This window comes from Leopardus geoffroyi, chromosome A3 (genome assembly GCF_018350155.1).
Source record: "Leopardus geoffroyi isolate Oge1 chromosome A3, O.geoffroyi_Oge1_pat1.0, whole genome shotgun sequence".
NCBI classification, from domain to species: Eukaryota; Metazoa; Chordata; class Mammalia; order Carnivora; family Felidae; genus Leopardus; species Leopardus geoffroyi.
In genome coordinates, this window is record NC_059336.1 from 72,434,206 (window position 1) to 72,456,927 (window position 22,722).

The 22,722-nt window shown below is 36.9% G+C and overlaps 1 protein-coding gene across 5 annotated transcripts in view; it reads right to left on the reverse strand.

The window, feature by feature from the left end:
* Positions 1 to 22,722, reverse strand: part of LOC123580778 (ankyrin repeat and SOCS box protein 3) — a 113,581-nt gene that overhangs the window by 3,929 nt on the left and 86,930 nt on the right. For 3 of the 5 annotated variants that reach the window (XM_045446041.1, XM_045446039.1, XM_045446038.1), the window contains 2 exons: positions 20,546 to 20,806; positions 14,893 to 15,026 (listed from right to left, as the gene is read on the reverse strand). In XM_045446041.1, the coding sequence (XP_045301997.1) occupies positions 14,893 to 15,026; positions 20,546 to 20,806 (395 nt within the window). The remainder of the gene's footprint in view (positions 1 to 14,892; positions 15,027 to 20,545; positions 20,807 to 22,722) is intronic. The other 2 variants (XM_045446040.1, XM_045446042.1) reach the window with 2 other exon arrangements.

Below are 22,722 nucleotides of genomic sequence, written 5' to 3' on the forward strand. Positions count from 1 at the left end.
TAACCTGAGCCAAAATCAAGAGTTGGACACTTAACCAACTAATCCACCCAGGCGCCCCCCACTGCACATATATTTCCAGTGCTTTCATATCTGTATCTTGTTTAAATTTTACCCTGTTTTGCAAACGTAAAGGAAGAATCCTTTTCTCACTTGTAAGATGGGAAAACACAGTGAAGGGAAGCAACACAGAGATAAGAATACATATAAAAAGCATGCCCAACCTGCAAATGCCCACATTTTTCCAAAAGAGTAAGCAGGTTCAAGTTTAACAAGTAGGCTGACTATGTTGAACTGTTACATATAAAGAAGCACTCTTCCCCAGTGAGATCAGGAACGATAATTGGTCCTAATATCACTGGGTATGCACAAATATCATAAAAGCTTTAGAAACAAGCATAACTGATTCTCGGTAAGCATACAACTCAGCTGGTAGGGACACAAGCATGTTGGCATACTAAAGAGCAAGCTATCAGCTACAGACACTGAGCACACCGTGGGCACAGTCAGATGAGAATGAAACCGGAAATTACAAGATTGGGTTGTGTGAGTTAAAGTGAGGTTGGTTAAGAGAACTTCTACTTATATTCAGTCAGAGTTTAATATGCATCTTGTTCAGTTGAGATCTCATCATTCTGCACATTCTGTTAACACAGATACACACTCAGCAGGAAGATAAACAATATGGCTGTACAACCTGGAGGAGAGCTCTTGGGGCTAAGGGATTCTTGATGCCTCTCCAGCTTCTCCAACTTGACAGAGGACACTAACTTACAGCCTCCTCGGGCTATGGAGAGTTTCTCTGGATGCCCCACAGTTTCCTGCAATACCACAAGCCTTTCCAGGCCATCTGACTACACTACTGTATCACTATCTTCAAAGCTAAATAAACCACTTATTTGTTTAGACTATTACATATGTGGAAACTTAATCATTTGTGAGCAAGCCCAATTGGAACAGTACACATCTGCTATGAGAAGTTTACCCCACTTGCCCAGATTGACATGGTATAACAACAAAATAGCTGCTATCAGATCCAGGTGATTTGACTCCAAGTCTAGGGTTCTTTAAAGTGTGATAAGACCAAAATAATTCTCTAACATCTTCTAAGCCACTGAAACTATCCTAAGTTTCAGAAGATCTTTCCATTTCTTAATACAAAAAAAAAAAAAAAAAAAAGGTTGGGGGGGAGAGGTGTAGTCACTTCAGACATTGATTACAATTTTAATTGTACCATTTTGGTTTTTCTCCTGTGAGCACAATAGATTGATGGCATTGTGAACAGTTAGAGGGAAGACCTGTATTCACTTGAACTGAAGGGAGTCTTTCATCTGCAGATTATTAACATAGACAATAATATACCCCTCAGTGCCATCTTAGTTTAATATACCAATGAATATTAAGGAAACTTTATAATCATATATACAGTATTTCAAAGCATGCAAAGCATTCCTATGAAAGTTTTAGTGATGTGTAGTATTTCCAGATGTGTTACCACTAGGCTGAGAGAAGATCAAGCCATGCCTTGAATTTATAATGTGAAATAGTCCAGAAGCTGTATGTATGTAAAAACATACTTTCATGAAAACCTGTTAAATCCAGATTTTAATTTGTTAAATACATCTCTGCCTTCTTGGATTATGGCACTGATTGTAGCTTAGAAAATGATGTCTGAAGCCATGCTATACTTTTAAGTCACTTTTCTGACCCAATCAATCATACTCAATTTAGCATGATAAATCTTCATCTATAGATGCAATAGCATCATACAACCTTTCACTTTTCATTCCTATACAGAATTCTTCAATTTTGTTCATTTTGTTTAATATGTACTCACAGAACAATTGAAACAAAAGGCTACATGTTATATGAAGTTATATTAAAGTGAAAAATGATTAAAACTAAACATCACAATTCTTAACTCATTATGCTTATCAATGCCAACTTCACTATAGCACAGAACTACATGTACATCATACATACCCGCTACCTATATTTTCCACAACCAATCATCTCTAGTCGGCCCTTATTCCAATATTCAAATGAGCTTTCTGCCTAGACTGTATTTCTGTGGTTCCTCTGTACGGCTTTCCACATCAAATGCATTCATTTGACTTCTGGGCCATCTAGTACAATTTATATTTCCATCATTAACGTATTGTCTTTCTGGGTAAGGGGCATTAAGGAATCTACTACTGAAATCATTGTTGCACTGATGTAAATTTTAAAAAAATTAAATTAAATTAAGTATTTTTAAACAATGAAAAAAAAGATTAAAAAAAATATTTTCTGGTTGGCTTCTACCTTTTGTTCCCAGTCTTTCTTAATTTACTAGCATAGTCTCTCTTACCCACTGATGACAACCAAAAACTCTAGACAACATTCAAAGGGCAATTACCTGAGGGGTCTGAGAAATAACTAGCAGATAGCTTAGGGCAGGAAATCAAAACATGGAGAATGACCAGTAGAACAGCAATGAACAGAATGAATGGAAAGAGCACCACACATAAAAAAGATCTGTCTGCAGTTGTCTGTATTAACAAGTTATGTGACCTTGGGCAAGTCATTTAAATACTTTGACCTTGAGTTCTTCCTGTGTAAGAAGGGCATAATGCCTTACCTATAAAACAGACATGATGTCACCTCTCTGCACCAAAATTGTTGAAGAGGTTCAAGTTAGAACACATTTGCAAAAGCATTTTATAAAGTATATCACATACAAATCCTAGATACCATGTAATCCAGTGATCTGCAAATGTTTTGAATGTACACTCAATTAGTCTTTGAGTACATATGTGTAGCTATTTTTTAAATAATTATTTATTAGAGGTATAAAATTCTTTTTACTTTTACTAAAAATATTAATAATAACATTTTAACAACAGCGAGGTGACTAAGTTCTATAAATTCTTAGTGACTTGGCAATTCCAAGATTTGGTTCTAGGTCCAGTTTATTTTGATATTTGATTATAAGGGATGATGTAGCTTAAAGAAATATCTTAAAAAAGATGAGGTACAAATGGGAAGGGTACATTGTAGCTTAGGTGAACTAATTGGCATAGTATCGCATCTACCAATTAGGCAAAAGTTTTTATCAAAATCCACCCAATAAATTCGTATTTTTTCTGATATCAGTTTATAACCTAATTAGAAAGTTTTACTTCTTTGCATCTTTATTAAATGCATTCAAAACCCAGGGAAATGGTTTCCAAATATTTTAAAGGTGTCAATATAAGAGTTTTTCTAGGTGACACATGGTTTTTGGCAAGAAAAGCACATACAATAGAAGTACTTCCCAGGATGTTTTCAGAATCATCTCCCCATAGCAGTTTCTTTCAGAAAGTGGTTTCTTTCTCACTCATTTAAAATGTCATCTTTACCTTAAATCAACAGAATTTTTTAAAAATATGTACTAGGTTTCATACTACTGACACCTATTTATCACCAAGAAAAAGAATTTGGTTCAGGAGACTGGAACATTGCTATTTTAGAAAAAACAAAAAACAAACAAACAAAAAAACCAGCTATATAATCCATCTTTAAGTTTGACTCTTACACCAAGAGAATGAGCACACTTCTGTATGTATAAATAATCGTGGTTACTCCCATCTCATTATAAAGTACTACAGAGACTCTAATATATTTCAAAAGTCAAGTTTTTATGAAGTTGTCCACCACGGTATTGCTTTGTGCTATTCTGGTTTCAACTCCTTTCCTGTATTAGCCTATTAATGATGCAATAAACTCATTTCATGAATGATGTTATCTCTATTTCCTAACATCTACAGAAAAGTAAGCCACTCCATTAGTAGTCATTCTTACAGATTTTCCAAAAAACATTTTTCTATTAAATAAGTCATTACTGTTATAAACATATCCATTCTGGTACATATTTCCTTTAGTGGCTCCCAGAAAAGTTAACTATTACTGAAACAGAATCTTCACAAATACCCTAAGCCAAGACCTATTATAAATATTATATATTTATAATAATAAATTAGTATACCTCCAACTTAGTATACCATACTTCCTACCTGCAGAGTGATTTTTGACTCTTTAACTCTTTAGCAGTATTCTCTATGCCCCTTTGAATATTATTAGCCAACAAGGAATGGGTTTTATTCTGTCCCATATTATTCTAGCCAGTTTTACTGTGGCAGCAAGAACATGTTTCCCCAAAAGTATGTGACTTTTTGCCTTTTCACTAATGATTAAGAAAACTTCAAAAGATTTGTAAGCATTTATCATCATGTTTAGTAAAATTTGTAAAAATAATGGATTGAACATCATGACTTAAAAAGTGATTTAAAAAGTCACAGATTTGTCTTCATGGCTTAGAGTGTCTTGCTGATTATTACTTTTTTCATTACCTAATATGTCAAGGCACACTACATACTAAGGTCAAAGCTCACTGTTAACATTACTAACGGTGAACCATATTTTCAATACTTTTCTTGATATTTCTAAAATTCTTGTCAGCTCAGATTAGGTGGTCATCAAGTTTTGTTTTGTTTTGTTTTTTAATGTTTATTTATTTTCGAGAGAGAGTACAAGCAGGGGAGGGGTGGGGCGACACAGAATCTGAAGTAGGATCCAGGCTCCATCAGCACAGAGTGCGGCACAGGGCTCGAACCCACGAAACTGTGAGATCATGACCTGAGCTGAAGTTGGACATTCAACTGACTGAGCCACCCAGGCACCCCAGGTGGTCATTATTTTTAGTCAGAGAACATGGCTATGTGATAAAGAGCCGGGGTACAGCTCTATGGTTATTTGTACCTTAAGTATTATCCACATAAAACGCTCTTTCTTTACAAGCGTCAATCTTTTTTTTAATGTTTATGTATTTATTTTGAGAGAGAGAGGGCGTGCGAATGGGGGATGGGCACAGAGAGGGGAAAGAGGATCTGAAGCAGTCTCTGCATTGTCAGCACAGAGGCAACAGAGGGCTGGAACTCACAAACCATGAGATCATGACCTGAGCAGAAATCAAGAGAGAAATGCTTAAACAACTGAGCCACCCAGGTGCCCCAGGCAGCAATCTTTTTAAGCCGCTTGATCAATTTTTTAGAACTGGATAACGTAATCACAAGTCTACTGAATGACCACACATTAACTACAATTCATTAAAGCAAATGAATGTGGTTGCATGGTCAGCCCCACCACACACCTCGCTTTGGGAAGTACTTGACCTAACCCATACGGATATGTAGCATCGGACCATGTGTGTTAAGAGGGAAAAAAGACAAAAAGACACAAACTCAATTCAAAAACTAAAACTACTTCACCAGTAGAGAAAAGACAAAATGGAAGGGAACTTAATCATTGATAAGCAATTATATCTTCCTGTATCCCACCTTTAAGATGCCTCTTTGGAGCACGGAATATTTGAAAATTAAGTAAAATCATCTAGCCTAAGCAGTTTCCTATGGTTATCAGATGAAGGAATGAATCATGGTCTCAGAATCTTAGAAAATAAAAATCCATTCTTTACTTCCCTACTCCATTTAGGGGACAGAATAGGAAAAAATTAAACTCAATATTATAAAGCAAATTTTAAATGTCCTAAAATTTTTCCATAAAGTCTTCCGGAACCCCCATTCTACCACAAACATTCCTACATCTAGAACACTGTAGAGAAAACTCTCTCCACTTCTTGTCCTCAAAGGGAAATCACTTCCTTGACCAATTTCTCAAATAGAATTTTCTCATTCTTCCACCCCCATCACATCTACCACAAAGTCTAGGAGGCAAATGTAGCATTCACACAGTTCTGCACCAACTTCCAGGCCCGTGGTTTTGGGTCTCTAAATTCCAACGTACACTATCCTTCCAGACTTCACTCTCCCTTACTGCTAGTACACCCAATCTTTAATGTCCTGGAGACATCAGGTCCTGTGACTCCTCCTGCCACTAGTCTATCAGGTCCCCTCCTTTCTTGTTTCCTTTCCTGACCAGACCAGATTCCATGAGCCCATCCCTTATGTTATTTAATCATCCTCAATTCTTCCGTCTCTGCTCTGACAATCCCTAGGATCAATCTAAACATTCTCCTTCTGCACCTCAACACAGAGAAAGGGAAGCAATGCTGGGGGAAATGATCACATAACCATATGAACGAGTACCACTTGCAACCTCTACGAGGTCTGTAGGGTTGCATGCAACCCAACTCTTTCCCTGGCCCTCATTCCTTTCCCACAACCACCATTCTCAACTATCAGGTCCCCACCCAATTGTCACTTCAGTCTCATCTGCAAGATTTCCCTCCTACTTCAAAGTAAAACAGGAGGCCTTCAGGGCCCTCTCTCCCTGAGGGCCTAGTTCTCCAGCTATAATATTATCTAGAACTACCCCATCTTCATTCTTCTTTTCAAAGAAATGGGCCTCTTTGAGGCGATTCCCATCTCCCTCTGGATTATCTGAAACCTTATTACATAAATATCGCTTTTATCTCCAAATAGTTAAGCTAGTGTTATTGTTGTGTTTTTACAAATTGAGATCCTTCAATCTATAAAAGGTGTTCAAGCCTCTCTCGACTTAAAAAGAAAAATTCTGCTATGACCCTGCATCATTCCCTTTAGCCATTCCACTAAAGAACTATGCTCACTTTATTTTTTCATTCATAAATTCTGTCAATGTCTAATACATACTTGACATGTAATTTAAAAACCCACTCACTAAGGAATTAAGGGATATAAACAGCTAGATTCATAAATGTCTACTTAGAGAAATACTTACATGATAGCTTCTCTTCACTGAAGTTCCATACTTGGAACTAATTTTAGTTAAAATTATAGATTTAGTGATTAAAAGTTCATAAATGAACAAGTTATCAGGAGTTTAAACCTTCTATTCCAATTGTCTTTCCACCTTAAAATAGACATGTTGTGTCTAGAAAATAGTTTTTTGTTTCATTTGGTATATAGCTGTCCCCAGTGTCTGCCCACACGCATATCCAATGCAGTATGTCCCTAGCAGGAGTAAGATGGTCTTTCAAATAATATTGGTGACCTGATACTTAGAATACTTTTAAAAATTCTGTTTTAATTGTTCTAAGGCAATTTCCGTCTCTCTTAGCTTACCAACAAACTACTGACAACATAGAAAAATTTTAATAGCAAAACATCCCAGCAACTATGGATACAACCCATTAGTACCTAGTTTAGTAAGAATTTCTCCACCACACAAACACACACACACACACACACACACACACACACACACACACACACACAGCCATGCAGATTAGTAAGAAGCTATATGTAGCTATACTTGGATTAGTAAGAGGCTGTGTGAAGCTAAAATTATAAATGGGCAGATGGAACCTTGTTAAAATTTTAAGTTAACTATAAATTTCTCACTAAAAAAAAAAAAACAAAAAAACTAAGTCTGGCTCTTAAATCTAACAATAAGGGCAGTCTATAGGATATTGTTTAATCAAGGCATGATTCTGAACTTATGAAGGCCAACAATATGGCTGGAATCTTGGAGGTCAAGTTTCCTACTCTATAAATAGAAGATCACATGTTTAATTTTTCAAGATAAAAGGCAACTAGTGTTGGGGTTCTTAGTGATAATGTCTTAACCAGAGGAAATGCCTCTAGAGTTAAAATCCGCTGTGAATAGGGGCTTCTGAGTCTCACCAAATACTGAGCTTTATTAATTCTGTGGGCACAGCCCCTGTGGCCATTTTTCCTGTAGTTAAAAAAAAATTTTTTTAATGTTTATTTTTGAAGGAGAGAGAGCGCATGAGTGGGGTAAGAACAAAAAAAGAAGACACAGAATCCAAAGCAGGCTGCAGGCTGCAGGCTCTCAGCTGTCAGCACAGAACCCAACACGGGACTCAAACTCACAAACTGAGATGATGACCTGAGCCAAAGTCAGACACTTAACAGACTGAGCCACCCAGGCGCCCCCATTTTTCTTGTAGTTTTAAAAGGGTAACTCTCTCCTCCACATGTTTTCTCAATCCCTACCAAATTTAGAGACATTTCAATTTATTGAACATTTTACCTAAAAACTACAAGTTGGGGTTTTGCAAATCAATATTTAAAATAAGCAGGTGGGTTTTAGTTGAACTATGCTACCACAGAGCATTTGTATAAATACTCATTACCAAGTATATCACTACATTACTTGTACATTTTGTTGACTTTTCCTTGGTCATGGACTCGGGGACAGAATTTGGTTATGGGTTAACTTGGTTACCATTAGGTTATGCTATGGTAACATATAAATCCTAAAAACCAGTATCTTAACACAAGAAAGGTTTATTTCTGCCTCATGCAAAATCATCCTCAAGCCAGGTGATTCTCTAGGGCAGGTATCCTGAAATGACATCTCAGTGTTTCAGGTAACTTCCACCATGCGTCACCACCATCTCAAACATGGCTTGCATGCTTCCTCAGCGAGAAGGGGGAGCATAGAGAGCTCACATCCAGTGATCTTTGACTGCTTACAGCATTCACATGATCATCAAGTCTGGAAAATGCAATCTTCCTCTGTTCCAAGGAAGAGTAAAATGAAGCAGAACTCAGTTAGCTGAGGTCTGTCTCTGCCAAAATGACAAAATCTGTTGTGAAAATGATGAGGTAGGTTTTATTATTATCCCTTTTTTCAGCTGAAGAAACCAAGGCTCAGAGATGTAAGTAACTTCTCTAAGACGAGAAAGTAGTGGAGGTGTGTCTATTCAATTCCAGAGCTCCAATTTTTAACTATTTTATTAACTTTGCCTGATGTCCATGCAAAAACTGAACCATATCACTACCATGAGAGTCAAAGTAGAATGATAAACCATTATAGTAAGTACACCAGGCTGACTACATGTAAAAAGTTATTTTAAGAGACTGTTATATTTGCAGTTACAAATTACCTCCATTAGCTCCTCCATCAGCCTGAAATAAGGTTGTGCCCTATCTCCCATCTTTTTAACAAGTAACTTAATGATATAGAAGACACATCTTGAGGGGTGCCTGGACAGATCAGTCAGTAGAGCAAGGGACTGTTGATCTCTGGGTCATGAATTCGAGCCCCACATTGGGTGTAGAGATGACTAAAAATAAACAAACCTAAAAAAAAGATGGAGCTACACTGTATTCTGCTAAGCAAAATCAGTCAGAGAAAGACAAATACCATGTGATGTCACTTATATGTGGAATTTAAGAAACAAAACACATGAACATATGGGGGTGGGGAGAAAGGGGGAGAAAAAAGAGAGAGGGAAACAAGCCATAAGAGACTTTTAAAGATAGAGAACAAACTGAGAGTTGATAGAGAGGTAGATGGGGGATGGGCTAGATGGGGGTTGGGCATTAAGGAGGGCACTTGCTATGATGAGCACTGGGTGTTGTATCTAATGGGTCAATCACTGAATTCTACTCCTGAAACCAATACTGCACTGTATGTTAACTAACTGAAATTTAAATAAAAATTTGAAAAGGGGTGGGGGGGAAGGTTACATCTTGAAAGATGTATCTTTCAAGATAGAAAATTTATCTTTTGCACAAGATACATGCTATTGCTATAGATAACAGAAAAGTATTCTTTGAAAACTGGATACATTTTATTACCTTAAACTAGAAATGGCTTGAGTAGACAACTGTAATACTAGTTAATTATTATCAAAAAGGTATACTTCAAACTCACACAATGATATTATATGTCAATTATATCTCAATAAAGCTGGAGAAAACATTTTGACCAGAAAAGATTATAATAAACTATGACTAAACTTAAATTGTTTCTGGTAGTTATTCCTCAATTTGTAACTGCAAATATAACAATCTCTTAAAATAAGCTGCTACATGTAGTGAGCTTGTACTTACTACAATGGTTTATCAGGAAAAGTACAGGAATAAGGAACACTGCTCCAAACTACAAGCATTGCTCAAAGTTTCAAAGGAAACTGTGGCTGTGGATACTTGTTCAGCCTACCACATTTAGCAAGAAGCCCTCATAATATTCCATGGGTTGCACAAATAGAATACTTAGCCCATCACAAATCAGCCTCTACTTTCCATTTTTGTTTTGCTTCTACTTCAAAGCTCAACTTATTCCTCTTAAAAATGCGCTCTCAACTGAATCTACAACACAAAATAGCTGCACTCTGATACTTCTTAGGTAGCATAATTTTAGACTTATTGCTAACTATTAATATTAAAATTTGAGTTGAGGGGTGCCTGTGTGACTCAGTTGGTTGAGAAACTGACTCTTGATTTAGGCTCAGATAGTGATCGCAGGGTCGTGGGATTGAGCCCTGTGTCAGGTGTTGGACTAAGAGTGAAGCCTGCTTGGGTTCTATCTCTTGCCTTCTATCCCTCTCCCCCATGCTCTCTCTCACTCTCTAAAATAAAAAAAATTAATAAAATAAAATAAAATTTTTTTTAATTGAAAAAAATGAAAATTGAGTTGAGGGGTAGCTAGCTGGCTCTAGCTGCAACTCTTGATCTCAGAATTGTGAGCTCAAACCCAATGATGGGTGTAGAGATTACTTAATTAAAAACAAAACCAAACAAACAAATAAACAAAACCTTGAGTTGAGAGGGGCACCTGGCTGCTTCAGTCCAGAGTTTTGTGCAACTCTTGATCTTGGGGTCATGAGTTCGAGCCCCACACGGTGTATAAAGATTACTTAAACTTTTGGGGCGCCTGGGTGGCTCAGCCGGTTAAGCATCCGACTTCGGCTCAGGTCACGATCTCACGGTATGTGAGTTCCAGCCCCGCGTCAGGCTCTGTGCTGACTGCTCAGAGCCTGGAGCCTGTTTCAGATTCTGTGTCTCCCTCTCTCTCTGACCCTCCCCCGTTCATGCTCTGTCTCTCTCTGTCTCAAAAATAAATAAATGTTAAAAAAAAAAAAAATTTTTTTTTTAAAAAAGATTAAACTTTTATAAAATATTGAGTTGAAAAATACAGTATTTAAAGAGAAGTGCTCAAAGTACATACAGGTCACCCACTCCTCCAGATATTATAAATCCAGCCCTGGTTAAGTCAGAGTCACAGATACCCCAGTACCTAGATGACACCATACTGATCCCTAAGAACTACTTTTACTGAATTATAGGTTAGAATGATAGCAACAGTCCACATTGAAGACTGGTAAGGTAAAATAAAGTCCCCAAGAAACCAAGTCTACAAAGACAACTTCTAGGAAACTGTCATTACCACATCCAAGAATATTTGTACTTGTGAGTAACAAGTTTATCTTATGTAATCTCTGTAACCTAATGTCAATGACTAGAGAGTTCAGTCAGAACCAAATTTACAGCCTGTCCACAGGCACGTTTCAGATTACCATGCTATATTTTCCCTGACACCATTTTAAATCCATCCCCAAGTTTACTTTTCATTTTTCTTTTGCTTCCACTTTTAACGTCTTACTGTTTTGTGATAATCTACATGTATAAACGACTTAAAATCCTTTTTAGAACAAAGCAGAACATTGAAATGAATAGATCAAGAGAGTTTCCTGGGGCCCTTTTAGATTCTTTACAGAATCCAGATTCATATAATACCATGGATAGAATTGTACATATTTGATCATTAAAGTGGGGATGAACTAAAGCCAAGTGCTTTTATCCCTAAGAATTTAATTACTTAGACTTTATCTTGGACAGCTGGCCAGAGGTAGGCAGATTTTTTTATGAATAAGTCTACTACTATGTGGTTAAAATGATATTTCTAAGAGGTATGTATAGAAGGCACATGATTATAAAAAATTGTCATTAAAGACGCAAACAGTCAGTACCTGGTATACATTTCCTTTCTGATGCAAAAAAAAAAAAAAAAAAAATCTTTTTGAAGACAAATCTAACTTCATGATTAAAACATGAGGAACAAGGGACTAGTTGTCTTTTTTATTTGTAAACTACCAAAGCAAGCTCCTACTTCTTTATGGAGGAAAAAGGTAAAAGGTAAGGAAAGGAAAATATTGACCAAGGATATGGCATTCCAAAAACTTGAAAAGGGCCTAGAAAAAAAAAAAAAAATAGAGAAAATCTTTTCCTTGGGATAGATACTGGTAAACCTAAAGGAGCTAGGGAGCTGAAATTATCTAGGGGCTTACTAATAGGTATTGGGCTACAAGAAGTATCTTTTAAAAAAAAAATTAAATATATTGAGAACACAGTTTCTGCTACCATGTTAAATTATTAGAGAAAGCGAGACTCATACATTTAGAGAGGTAGTTAAAGAGTTGCTTTTCTGGGCTCACTCTCACTGGTGATGAGCCATGCTTCTGCTCACCGAAAGTCCTGCAGCTCAAGATCCAAATAAAGTTAACCACTATACTGAATGGAGTGTCCTGAAAATTGAAGGAAAAGTGGAAAGCTGGGTGTATCAAGAGAGAGAGCCTTGAACTACAAAACGGAAGAGAAATTCAGACAACTGAGTAGGTGGGCATATCTTTTCCCCTCAGCCCTACTAAAATCCAATATTGTTATGGTTCCCATTATCTGCAGAAGAGGAACCAATACAGAATACCTTGAGAGATCAATATAACTAGGAGGAAGAACACAAGCTTTTCCTAAGTAGCCTGCAATAAGAACAGGGTTTAAAAAAGGCTTTCCATAATAGGAATAAAAGGCCTTCTTAAAACCAGACAACCCAAGAGACAATGTAGATCAGAGTTTCTCAAACTCAGCACTACTGACCATTGAAACCAGATAATTCTTTGTCATGGGGGGCTGCCCTGCAGATTGTAGGATATTTAGCAGCATCCCTAGCCTCTGCATGCTAGATGGCAATAGCCCCCTCACCAGTAATGACAACCAAAAAATGTTGGTAGACATTGCCAAATATCAGGAGCAAAATCATCCCTGTTGGGCACCACTGCTATGGATGAGACAAGTAATAAAGAGCTGCCAAGGATAACTCACTCTCTGGGTAACTAGCACTCCCAAACCATTTCACTTCTCGAGCCAGGATACAGAAGGAACAGCAGGACTAGTAGGAAAAATGACAAGTTCAAATTTTAGATATGTCAAAATATGAGATACCAAGGGGAGATGTCCATAAGGCAGTTGGATATATGGGAATGGAATCAAGAAAAGAGGTCTCGGCTAGAGAAATAGACCAGAAAAGCATGAGCTAGATTAATACCTCTGAGAAAGACTTTTGCAAATCTGTAGCCAAAATAAAATGCTCTTAAGAGATGATGATTATTACCCTACCCAAGCTCTACCTAGTGCCTAATTAAACAAGAAGCCCTTGATGGATTTAGTCTACTGGAGGGTAATGCACTCATGAACAATTTTTACCTTCATCTGGACAAACTTAACATATGTTAAAGTCTTCAGAGTAAACTCTCACATATCTTTACTAATTGATACACTGCAATAATTTTCCCATTTGGCATATGCTCCCTCATTTGACTTTTGTTCCCAAATCCATTGTCCCATATTCTATCTATTTTAAATAGACACTTGTTCTCTACTGCTTCAGATACATAATTAGTAAGAGATGCAATTCTCAACATTAAGAATTAAATGCAAGTGAGTTTTCCAACATTATCATTAAAGAAATTCTGTATGAAAACACTCAGACTCCAAACAGATTACTTTTTTCTTCAACAGAAAACTCTCTAAGAGTTTGAATACACCTCAGTTCAAGAGCATATTTTCCTGAATGTCTGTTTTTGATTGAGAAAATCTACTTAAATGCAATTTTCCAAGAAATTACAAGACACATTTCTACATATGCATTAAGTTCACTTGTTAAAAACCTATTCAACATGTTTTATGAAGAGCTACATTTCATGCAAAAATAGCAGAGAAGAAGAAATTTTCCTAGCTTTAGACATATAATCTGGTTAACAAAATATAGTTAAAGTAAGCTAAATCTGAATTACAATTATTATGTTTAGTTTAAGCTGGCTTCCTTGCGTAAGATCTTCTACTTCATGCTCTATTTTTTTTTTTTTTAATGTTTGTTTATTTTTGACAGAGACAGAGACAGAGACAGAATGCAAGTGGGCTAGGGGCAGAGAGTGAGGGAGACACAGAATCCGAAGCAGGCTCCAGGCTCCGAGCTATCAGCACAGAGCCCAATGTGGGGATCATACTCACAAGCTGAAGTATCATGACCTGAGCCGAAGTTCGGACGCTCAACCTACTGAGCCACCCAGGCACCCCTTCTACTTCATGCTTTTTAACTAGCCTTAAAAAATTTTTAATAAGTGAAAGTAAGTTGAGAATTTGTTTTAAAACAGTCATTTAAATTATCAATCAGGGGTACCTGGGTGGCTAAATAGGTTGAGCCTGTGACTTTAGCTCAGGTCAAGATCTCACAGTTCATGGGTGTGAGCCTTATATTGGGCTTTCTGCTGTCAGGGCACAGCCCACTTCAGATCATTTGTCCCTGTTTCTCTCTGCCCTTCCCCTGCTTGAACTCTCTCTCTCTGAAAAATAAATATTTTTTAAAAAGGATTAAAAAGTAATAATAAAGTATCAATCAATTCACAGAATTTTCACCCAGCTCACCTTGATAGTTATATTATGCCAACACAACTGGCATGCATTAAGTAAGAGGTATAAAAAAAAAGGGTGGTAATAACAAATAAACGGTTAGCATTTTTCTGCCCACAAACTAAATATTCACTAACAACATTTTTAGGACTCACTTTTGTTTACATAGAAATAAAAGGACACCATTAAATAAAAATATCAATAAACACCTGCTTTTCTTTATATGCTCCTTAGGCTAAACTTATCAAATCAGATAAGATATTCATTGAAGAAAATTACTATGATCCACCACCACACCACCACCACCGCCCCATCCTTTCCCCACATAAAGAAAATGCAAACAATGCCCAATTTAATGACTCTGATCACTTATGATTATAAGATAGCTAAAGAGAAGAGAAAGTAGTGAAATGTGTCTAAAATCGAACTTTCTTACCAATATGCTGCTGCAGAGCGCGAGACGAGTTTGAGGCACGAGTGGAGATCATCTTTTCAACAGCTGGAGGAAGTGTCCTCCAATTAGTAAACTCCAAAGTGAAGATAAGGATGTCATCACTGACTGAGTCAATCCTGTATTAGCAAGATGTTAACATACCATCAGACACAAAATATGCCAAGGGTTCATCCTGAAAACAAACACCACTTAGTTATTCTTGCAACCTTTCAGTATAGCAGGAAGAGCGAAAACTGGGGCACAGAAAACATTCATGTAACTAGAGGTAAGTTCAATGGATATGAATAATCATTTACAGGTTCCTACAAGAAAATGAATGGATTGTGTGTGTCCTTGTCCACTACATGACAAGAGAATTTCTACTTCTGTAGAGGACAGGAATTCTCCTTCCCATTCCTCAGCAGCAGGGGTAAGAAAAAGAGAGGCACCAGTGTCATCAGTGGATTTGTCAATTATCTCTTCCCACTGGAATCTCTTGCTATAAACACCTCAAGTGGTCATCCTTATAGACACACAACTTAACAGTCCTAAAAGGATAAAGCCCAAAACACCCAAAGCTATCACTCAACTGAGTATATGGGAGAGATGGCTTGTTTCTGTCGAATTCCCAGGGATGGGCAATTGTTACCCCGTAGGAACCTTCCGCACTGTATAGTCAGTTCTAAAAGATGTACTAAAACAACTTTTGTCCTTAAGGACTAAAAAGTGTTCAAGAGAAACAAGTTCTCCCTCTAGTATTTCAAAATAATACTGAATTTTCTACCAACCCAGCCAAAAGAGACTTCCCCAGATTTTATAAGCACCTGAATCCTACTGGACGGAGCACTGTTCTAAGAAAAGTTCTGGTTTCTTTTTTTTTTTTTAATTTTTTTTTTAACGTTTATTTATTTTTGAGACAGAGAGAGACAGAGCATGAACACGGGAGGGGCAGAGAGAGAGGGAGACACAGAATCTGAAACAGGCTCCAGGCTCTGAGCTGTCAGTACAGAGGCCGACGCGGGGCTCGAACTCACGGACAGTGAGATCATGACCTGAGCCGAAGTCAGACGCTTAACCGACCAAGCCACCCAGGCGCCCCGAAAAGTTCTGATTTCTAATACCACCTCTACTACTTACAAACATATTGCCTGAATTCTTCAAGCCCTAGACCATAGTCTCAAAAATGCAAATAATACTTAACTTATTTCAGGAGAATATTTGAGAAAATAATATAAAACAATACAGTAAACATACTTTGAAAAGTATAAAATGTTGCACAAATATTTGATATTACTAAAACTGGATTGAAATTTTCAATATTGCATTTTTGTAGGCCTTAAAACATTGTACACATGAAATTTAGTCACATCTTAAAAAAATTTTTTTTAATATTTATTTATTTTTGAGAGACACAGAGAGACAGAGAACGAGCAGGGGAGGAACAGGGAGAGAGAGGGAGACACAGAATCCAAAGCAGGCTCCAGGCTCTGAGCCATCAGCACAGAGCCTGACGCGGCGCTCGAACCCATGAACCATGAGATCATGACCTGAGCCGAAGTCAGTTGCCTAACCGACTGAGCCACCCAGGCACCCCGAAATTTAGTCACATCTTAAAGAGAACTCCAAATTCTAACAAGATTACCCATTACTCAACTAAATACTCCCCTGCAATATTGCATTGTTGGAAGGAAAATAAAATGATTAGGGCTTCTGGTAATTACTTCAGAAATTACTTTCAAGGTTGCTTTTTTAAAGATGTTACTGAGCAAGGACTAAAAAAGGGGAAAAAATAAGGAAAGGAAAGAAACTGAATAATACTCTCAACTTGTCATCTCAAAGACAACTTATATTTTGTAATTCAGAGTCAAAGTGTCCTTGAAATGAAGGACTAGAGAGTATGAAAATCATTTCCCCAATTCTTAATTCTCCAATATGCAAGCATACATAAGAAAGAAGTGTAGCACAAAATGCTTTGGGAAAACATTTTATGTCTTAGGAAGCTCTCAGTAAAATCACAACTTATCAAGAAATACTGAGAATACATTAAATGGTACAATATACTCAAAGGCAAACAATCTCCTTAACTTTCTAGTACCCCACAACAAAGGTTACTTAATTCTGGCTCCTTATTTCTTTTTTAATGATTTCATTTTTCTGCTTAAGTGTGCTTTAAGTCTCACTATGACCAAACACAAAGTCATTTTTATGCAGTTATCTAAACACACACACGAGAAATAAATCTGTTTATACAGCTTTAGTTAATATAATGGTGAGTTGATTCTACCAATGCTGATAATGCCACTAAAAATGTATTGTTAGTGTACTACATTGACCATTACATTGTACAAAGCAGTTGTACAATCATGAACGAGTGACAGTTAATCAACTAAATGCACAGATGACATTTACTTCCTATTATTCACCTATTACATTTGGGCAAGGGTAGGGAGGGGACCTAGTCTTGCATTCAAAGTTGAAAAAATATTTCAACTCTGTAGATTATATTGTGACAGGCAATTATTCAGTGAGATACATTTTTAAAACTGTTTAAGGCAAGCAATACTAGGAAAGACATTTATAATTTACATGACAAAGATTAAGCAACAGACTTACATGTGATATAAATAAGATACAACCAAAATCCACTTTAACAACATTCTGGAATTTTTATGGGAGAATTTTTCTTGAAACAGCTCTTTGAATGTAAATTTGATCAAAGAAAGGAAAACATTTATCATACTCAGCATAAACAGTAGCTTTATCCATTCAATAAAAGATCAGTGAACAAAAATTTTACCATGTTAAGCATTTTCATTGCTAAAGTGAAATTTTCCATTGTATTTTTCTAATGAATATAAAGTGACTGAAGTTACTCCTTTGGAGTAAAATATATACAACTGGCATTCTCCCTCCAGACAGTTGAAAGTTTTACAATTTACTTCAAAATAATTTGTAGTGTACTGTTTCTCAACTCTTTTCTAGCCCAACACATTCAATATATATAGCACACAGAGAGATATCAACAAATACAACAGAAAAATTCTTACATGGCCTATTCACATGGGGAGGGGGAGGGTCCTACATCCGGACTGGGGATGGAAGAGTGTATTTTACAAATCCTTCTGGGAGAATTAACTTAAGTAATTCCCTCTCCCAGCCCTCTAGGAAGTTGGCTGAGGAGGAAAGGGAAAGAGGCAACATTTAATTTTTCCCCCTATAGGTACTTGCTAATTTATGAGTAAGAAGGAGCAAGAAAAGCTGGCACATATATATCCCCTAGGTTACGCAAGGGATTAAGGAACTTGAAATTCAGTGACGTAACTACAGTATCCATATGGACACACAGGGCAAAGGCAGGATAGCACAATGGTTAGAAAGAAACTTGAGCCACACTACAGGACAGCCACATTACAGGATAAACTCTAGTACTAGTAAATTAATAGCTGTGTCAGCTTGAGCAAGCATGCTAAACACTCTGGGCCTCAATTTGCTTCTCTGTAAAATAAGGATAATAGTATCTACTGTATTTTATATTAAATGAATTAATACAGTAAAGAACTTAAAATAGTGCTTACTTGTGTCAGGCCATATTCTAAGTGTTGGTTAAAGAAAGAAACTAGAAACCAGAAGGGAGTATGAAGGCTAAAAGTAACAGACAAGTACTACAGAGTCAGTACCTTCAGAGGAAGAACACAAAGAATACTGCTGAGAAGAGGGGGGGTGCCCTAAGGACACTGTCAGGGCTGTCCACAGCTGCCCCACGTGCTGGACTGAATTTATAGCAGCAGTTGGGAAGTGAATCCTAGAATAGTGAGAGGCAAATGCGGCTAGCTGTCAGGAGCCTGACACAACCACAAAATTCACTAAGCTAATAGTTAAGAACACTTAAATAACTTTGTTAATAGCTAGATACAGCATTCCTTAGCAACTGTTTCTATCTTAGTGGTCTGTGTGTCTGCGCATGTGCACATACACACACACACACACACACACACACACACACACACATGCACATATAAAGGAGATTTAACACAAATATGCATATATGAATAACTTTTAAAAATCAGTGATTTCTCAGGGCACCTGGGTGCCTCGGTCGATTGACTATCCTACTCTTGATTTCCACTCAGGTCATGATCTCAGGGTCGGGGGATCAAGCCCTGTATCAGGCTCCATGCTGAGCATGGAGCCTACTTAAGATTCTCTCTTTCTCTGTCTCTGCCTCTCTCCCCCGCTTGCACACTCTCTCTCTAAAATAAAAAATAAATAAATAAGAATTTTTAAAAAATCAGTGATTTCTCAATGAATTGTCAATAATCTTTATATTTCATTCAATTATTTAAAAACTACAATGGATTTTTGTGAAATTGTATTGAAAAGGTATAGAGAGAATTCCAACAATGAGTATCTGACAGACAACTGGATATTAATCAGTTGCTGGGAAAAGGAGTAAATAAAACCAGGCACTCAACTTGTTGTAAGCTATAAACAAAAAGTAAACTGGGAATCGGAATGTGTACCTGAACTTTGCCTTTACTTCTATGTTCCTCAAACAACCTCCCAGAAAGCACTTTTTCCTTACAAACCTCATTATGTAAAACACTTGGTATCAAAAGGGATGACAGGCCGAAGCATAAAACCTCTACTTAGTAAAAATTCCTGAATTCTATATATTGACAGATGTCATAAAAAGGTGAGACGGTGAGATCTGCCAGATAGAGACCTGTTCACCACATGCAGATAGAGAAGCCACCGAGTGAAAGACGGAGTCTCCAGAAATGCAAACAATGTACAAGTAGGGAACACTACTGTTCCCTGCATGAACCCCAAAGAAGACCTGTTTTCCAAAGAAAAACCCCAATTTAATAAGATATCAAAGCAACTTTCTGCTGCAATGCAAAATTTATTATTTGTCTAAACATTATTTTAGTGAATGATGACTTTCAAGGCACAAAAATGAGGACATTGAGATGTTTCATTGGAATTTTATACAATACCCATGTCCTCTATTTTCCTGGAGACTTACTCTATTTTCTCATTTGACTTGAATTACAGGCCAACAGAGTTATTTCATTGCTACAATCACCTTCTCAGCTCCACCTAGATACAAACAACTTTTGTAAAAGCTAAAGGCTGGAAGAAACAGTTTTCTCTTTTCATCCAAGAAAAACCCTGAGTCAACTTTCATATATTATCAGCTACTGCAGAAATTAGTATTTACATTAAAGGAGACGAAGTTCAAATACACAAGATGCTACAGGACAAGAGTATTCCCTCTGGTAGATGAAAGAATAACAGAAATCTCCAAAGCAGCTACAACCATTTTGTCACAGGCACAAGAGCATGAGAGATGGCCTAAGTAGAAGAAATAGCCCCCGTCCAAAGAATTCATTGGCATTCATCCATTTCTAATCCCTTCCACCTCTTACCTTTTCCAGGACTCTTAAATTCAATCTATTAGTAGCCCCCCAACTCCTTCACCCCAACCTAGCCATCACACCAAAACACACGCACACATTCTCTCTCTCTCTCTCTCTCTCTCTCTCCCTCTCCTCCCAAATGGGAATCTTAAGAAATTGGGAGAAACTGAAGGTAGTATATTCATTCCAAAAGGAAAAGCTTTTTTCCAAAGCTTCACTATGATAGGACTTCTTACCATGAACTGCAGAGTAGATTCAGTGGGTCAAAGCCAGCAAGCAGGAGAGATGGCAGCCATTCCTTATATGTTGTCTGTGCTTTAATTGCATGACTTATAAATTCAGAAATATGGTTCCATGGTGCCAATGGACAACCTTTCTTCAAAAAGTAGCGAAATACTAAAAATTTCTCATACTTCAGGCAGTATGCCAAATGAAGTTCATTAAGCTGGGCTCCATATTTCAAAAGTATATTCACAATTCCAAAAAACTCGCAGCTCCAGCAGAAAGAAAGAAAGAAAGAAAGAAAGAAAGAAAGAAAGAAAAGAAAAAAGAAGACAAGTTAGACTTTCATATGAAAAAAATTCTTGCAAATAGTTAATAGTCTAATAGCTCTCTTCCTGTTGTTGTAGGCTCTTGTTTCCCATGTAAAGTTAGGCAGTCACTGGGGGAGGCAGAGAGCTTCTCCTGCCTCTGTTGGGTTTTTATTACTTTTAACTCAAAATAATCTTAATGCCAAAGTGATACATTTTGGGGGGCTCTCATCTGTAGTCCCTTCACATATCTAGTGAACTGGGACTAGAGAACTAGGGGAAAGGGAGTATTCTACTTTTTAATTTACACTCTCCTGCATGGTTTTTAATTTTCAGCTATGAACAGGCAGTGTCCTTAGAATTTTAAAAATTCATCTTAAGTAGATAATTTAAAAGTTACCATTGACAAACAGAAAACTCTTCTTAAATTGTGATATTTTTGTACAATTAAGTATCTACAACAAAATATTTGCTAAGCCAAGTTCATAAACAATGTCATCAGTCCCTAAAGACAGAAAACTCATTCTAGGAATTTCCAATATACCATTTCCTTTAGCAATAGCCTTAGTCAATTTCCCTTTTACTTTTAAATTAATAATGGTAAAAACAAGGAAAGCTTTTTTACGAACAAAAATTTAACTTAGTTTTATATTTTTAAATTAATCTTCTTTATCAAGTACTTCTACAGAATAAAACTGTATCATTTTAGGAGCACTGGAGTGGCTCAGTCGGTTGAACATCCAACTTCAGCTCAGGTCATGATCTCACAGTTCAGGAGTTTGAGCCCTGCACTGGGGACAGGAGAGACCCTGTGAGACAGAGCCTACTTCAGATCCTCTGTCCCTTTCTCTTTCTGTACCTTCCCTGCTCAGGTTCTCTCTCTTTCAAAAATAAGCAAATTTTTAAAAATATATATATCTGGGGCGCCTGGGTGGCTCAGTCGGTTAAGCGGCTGACTTCGGTTCAGGTCATGATCTCGCGGTCTGTGAGTTCCAGTCCCACTTCGGGCTCTGTGCTGACAGCTCAGAGCCTGGAGCCTGTTTCAGATTCTGTGTCTCCCTCTCTCTGACCCTCCCCCGTTCATGTTCTGTCTCTCTCTGTCTCAAAAATAAATAAACGTTAAAAAAAAAAAAAAAAAATATATATATATATATATATATATATATATATATCATTTTATACCTATTAAATTGTTTTTTTTTTAATGTATCATCCAAGACTGATAAATTGTGGTAAAACTGAATGAAAATAAGTGTAATCCTTTTCCAAGAGAGCTAATTGGCAAGATGTATCAAAAGAGGTATCACAGCAAGTTATAGGGGCACAAACTCTGAAGCCAGCCTGTTCAGCTACTTAGTAGCTATGGGATTCTGAACAAATTGCATAAACTTTCTGGCACACAACACTAGTACCGTACGTGTATCTGTAAAATAAAATTTTATGTAAAGTAGAACAGCATAGTGTGCCTGGCTGGCTCAGTAGGTAGAGCATGAAACTCTTGAAACCTCAGGGTCATGAGTTCAAGCCCCATGCTGGGTGTGGAGCCAAGTTAAATAATAAAGAAACAAAAAACCAAATAGAATAGAATAGAATAAATACATATCTTAGGAATTTATCCAAGACAAAATAAAAAAGAAATTACATCCTATTGGCAAAATATGTTAACGACAGTATTATCTACAACAGACTTATTTTTTCTGTAAAGGACTTTTAAAAAGAAAATTACCTAAATGTTTAACGAGGAGCAAATAAGTACAAAATATGATATGGTCATCAAAAACTGCAATCATGGTGGTTTTGAGACCACATTTTAAAAACTATTTATGTTGGCGCACCTGGATGGCTCAGTCAGTTAAGCGTTCAACTTCAGCTCAGGTCATCAT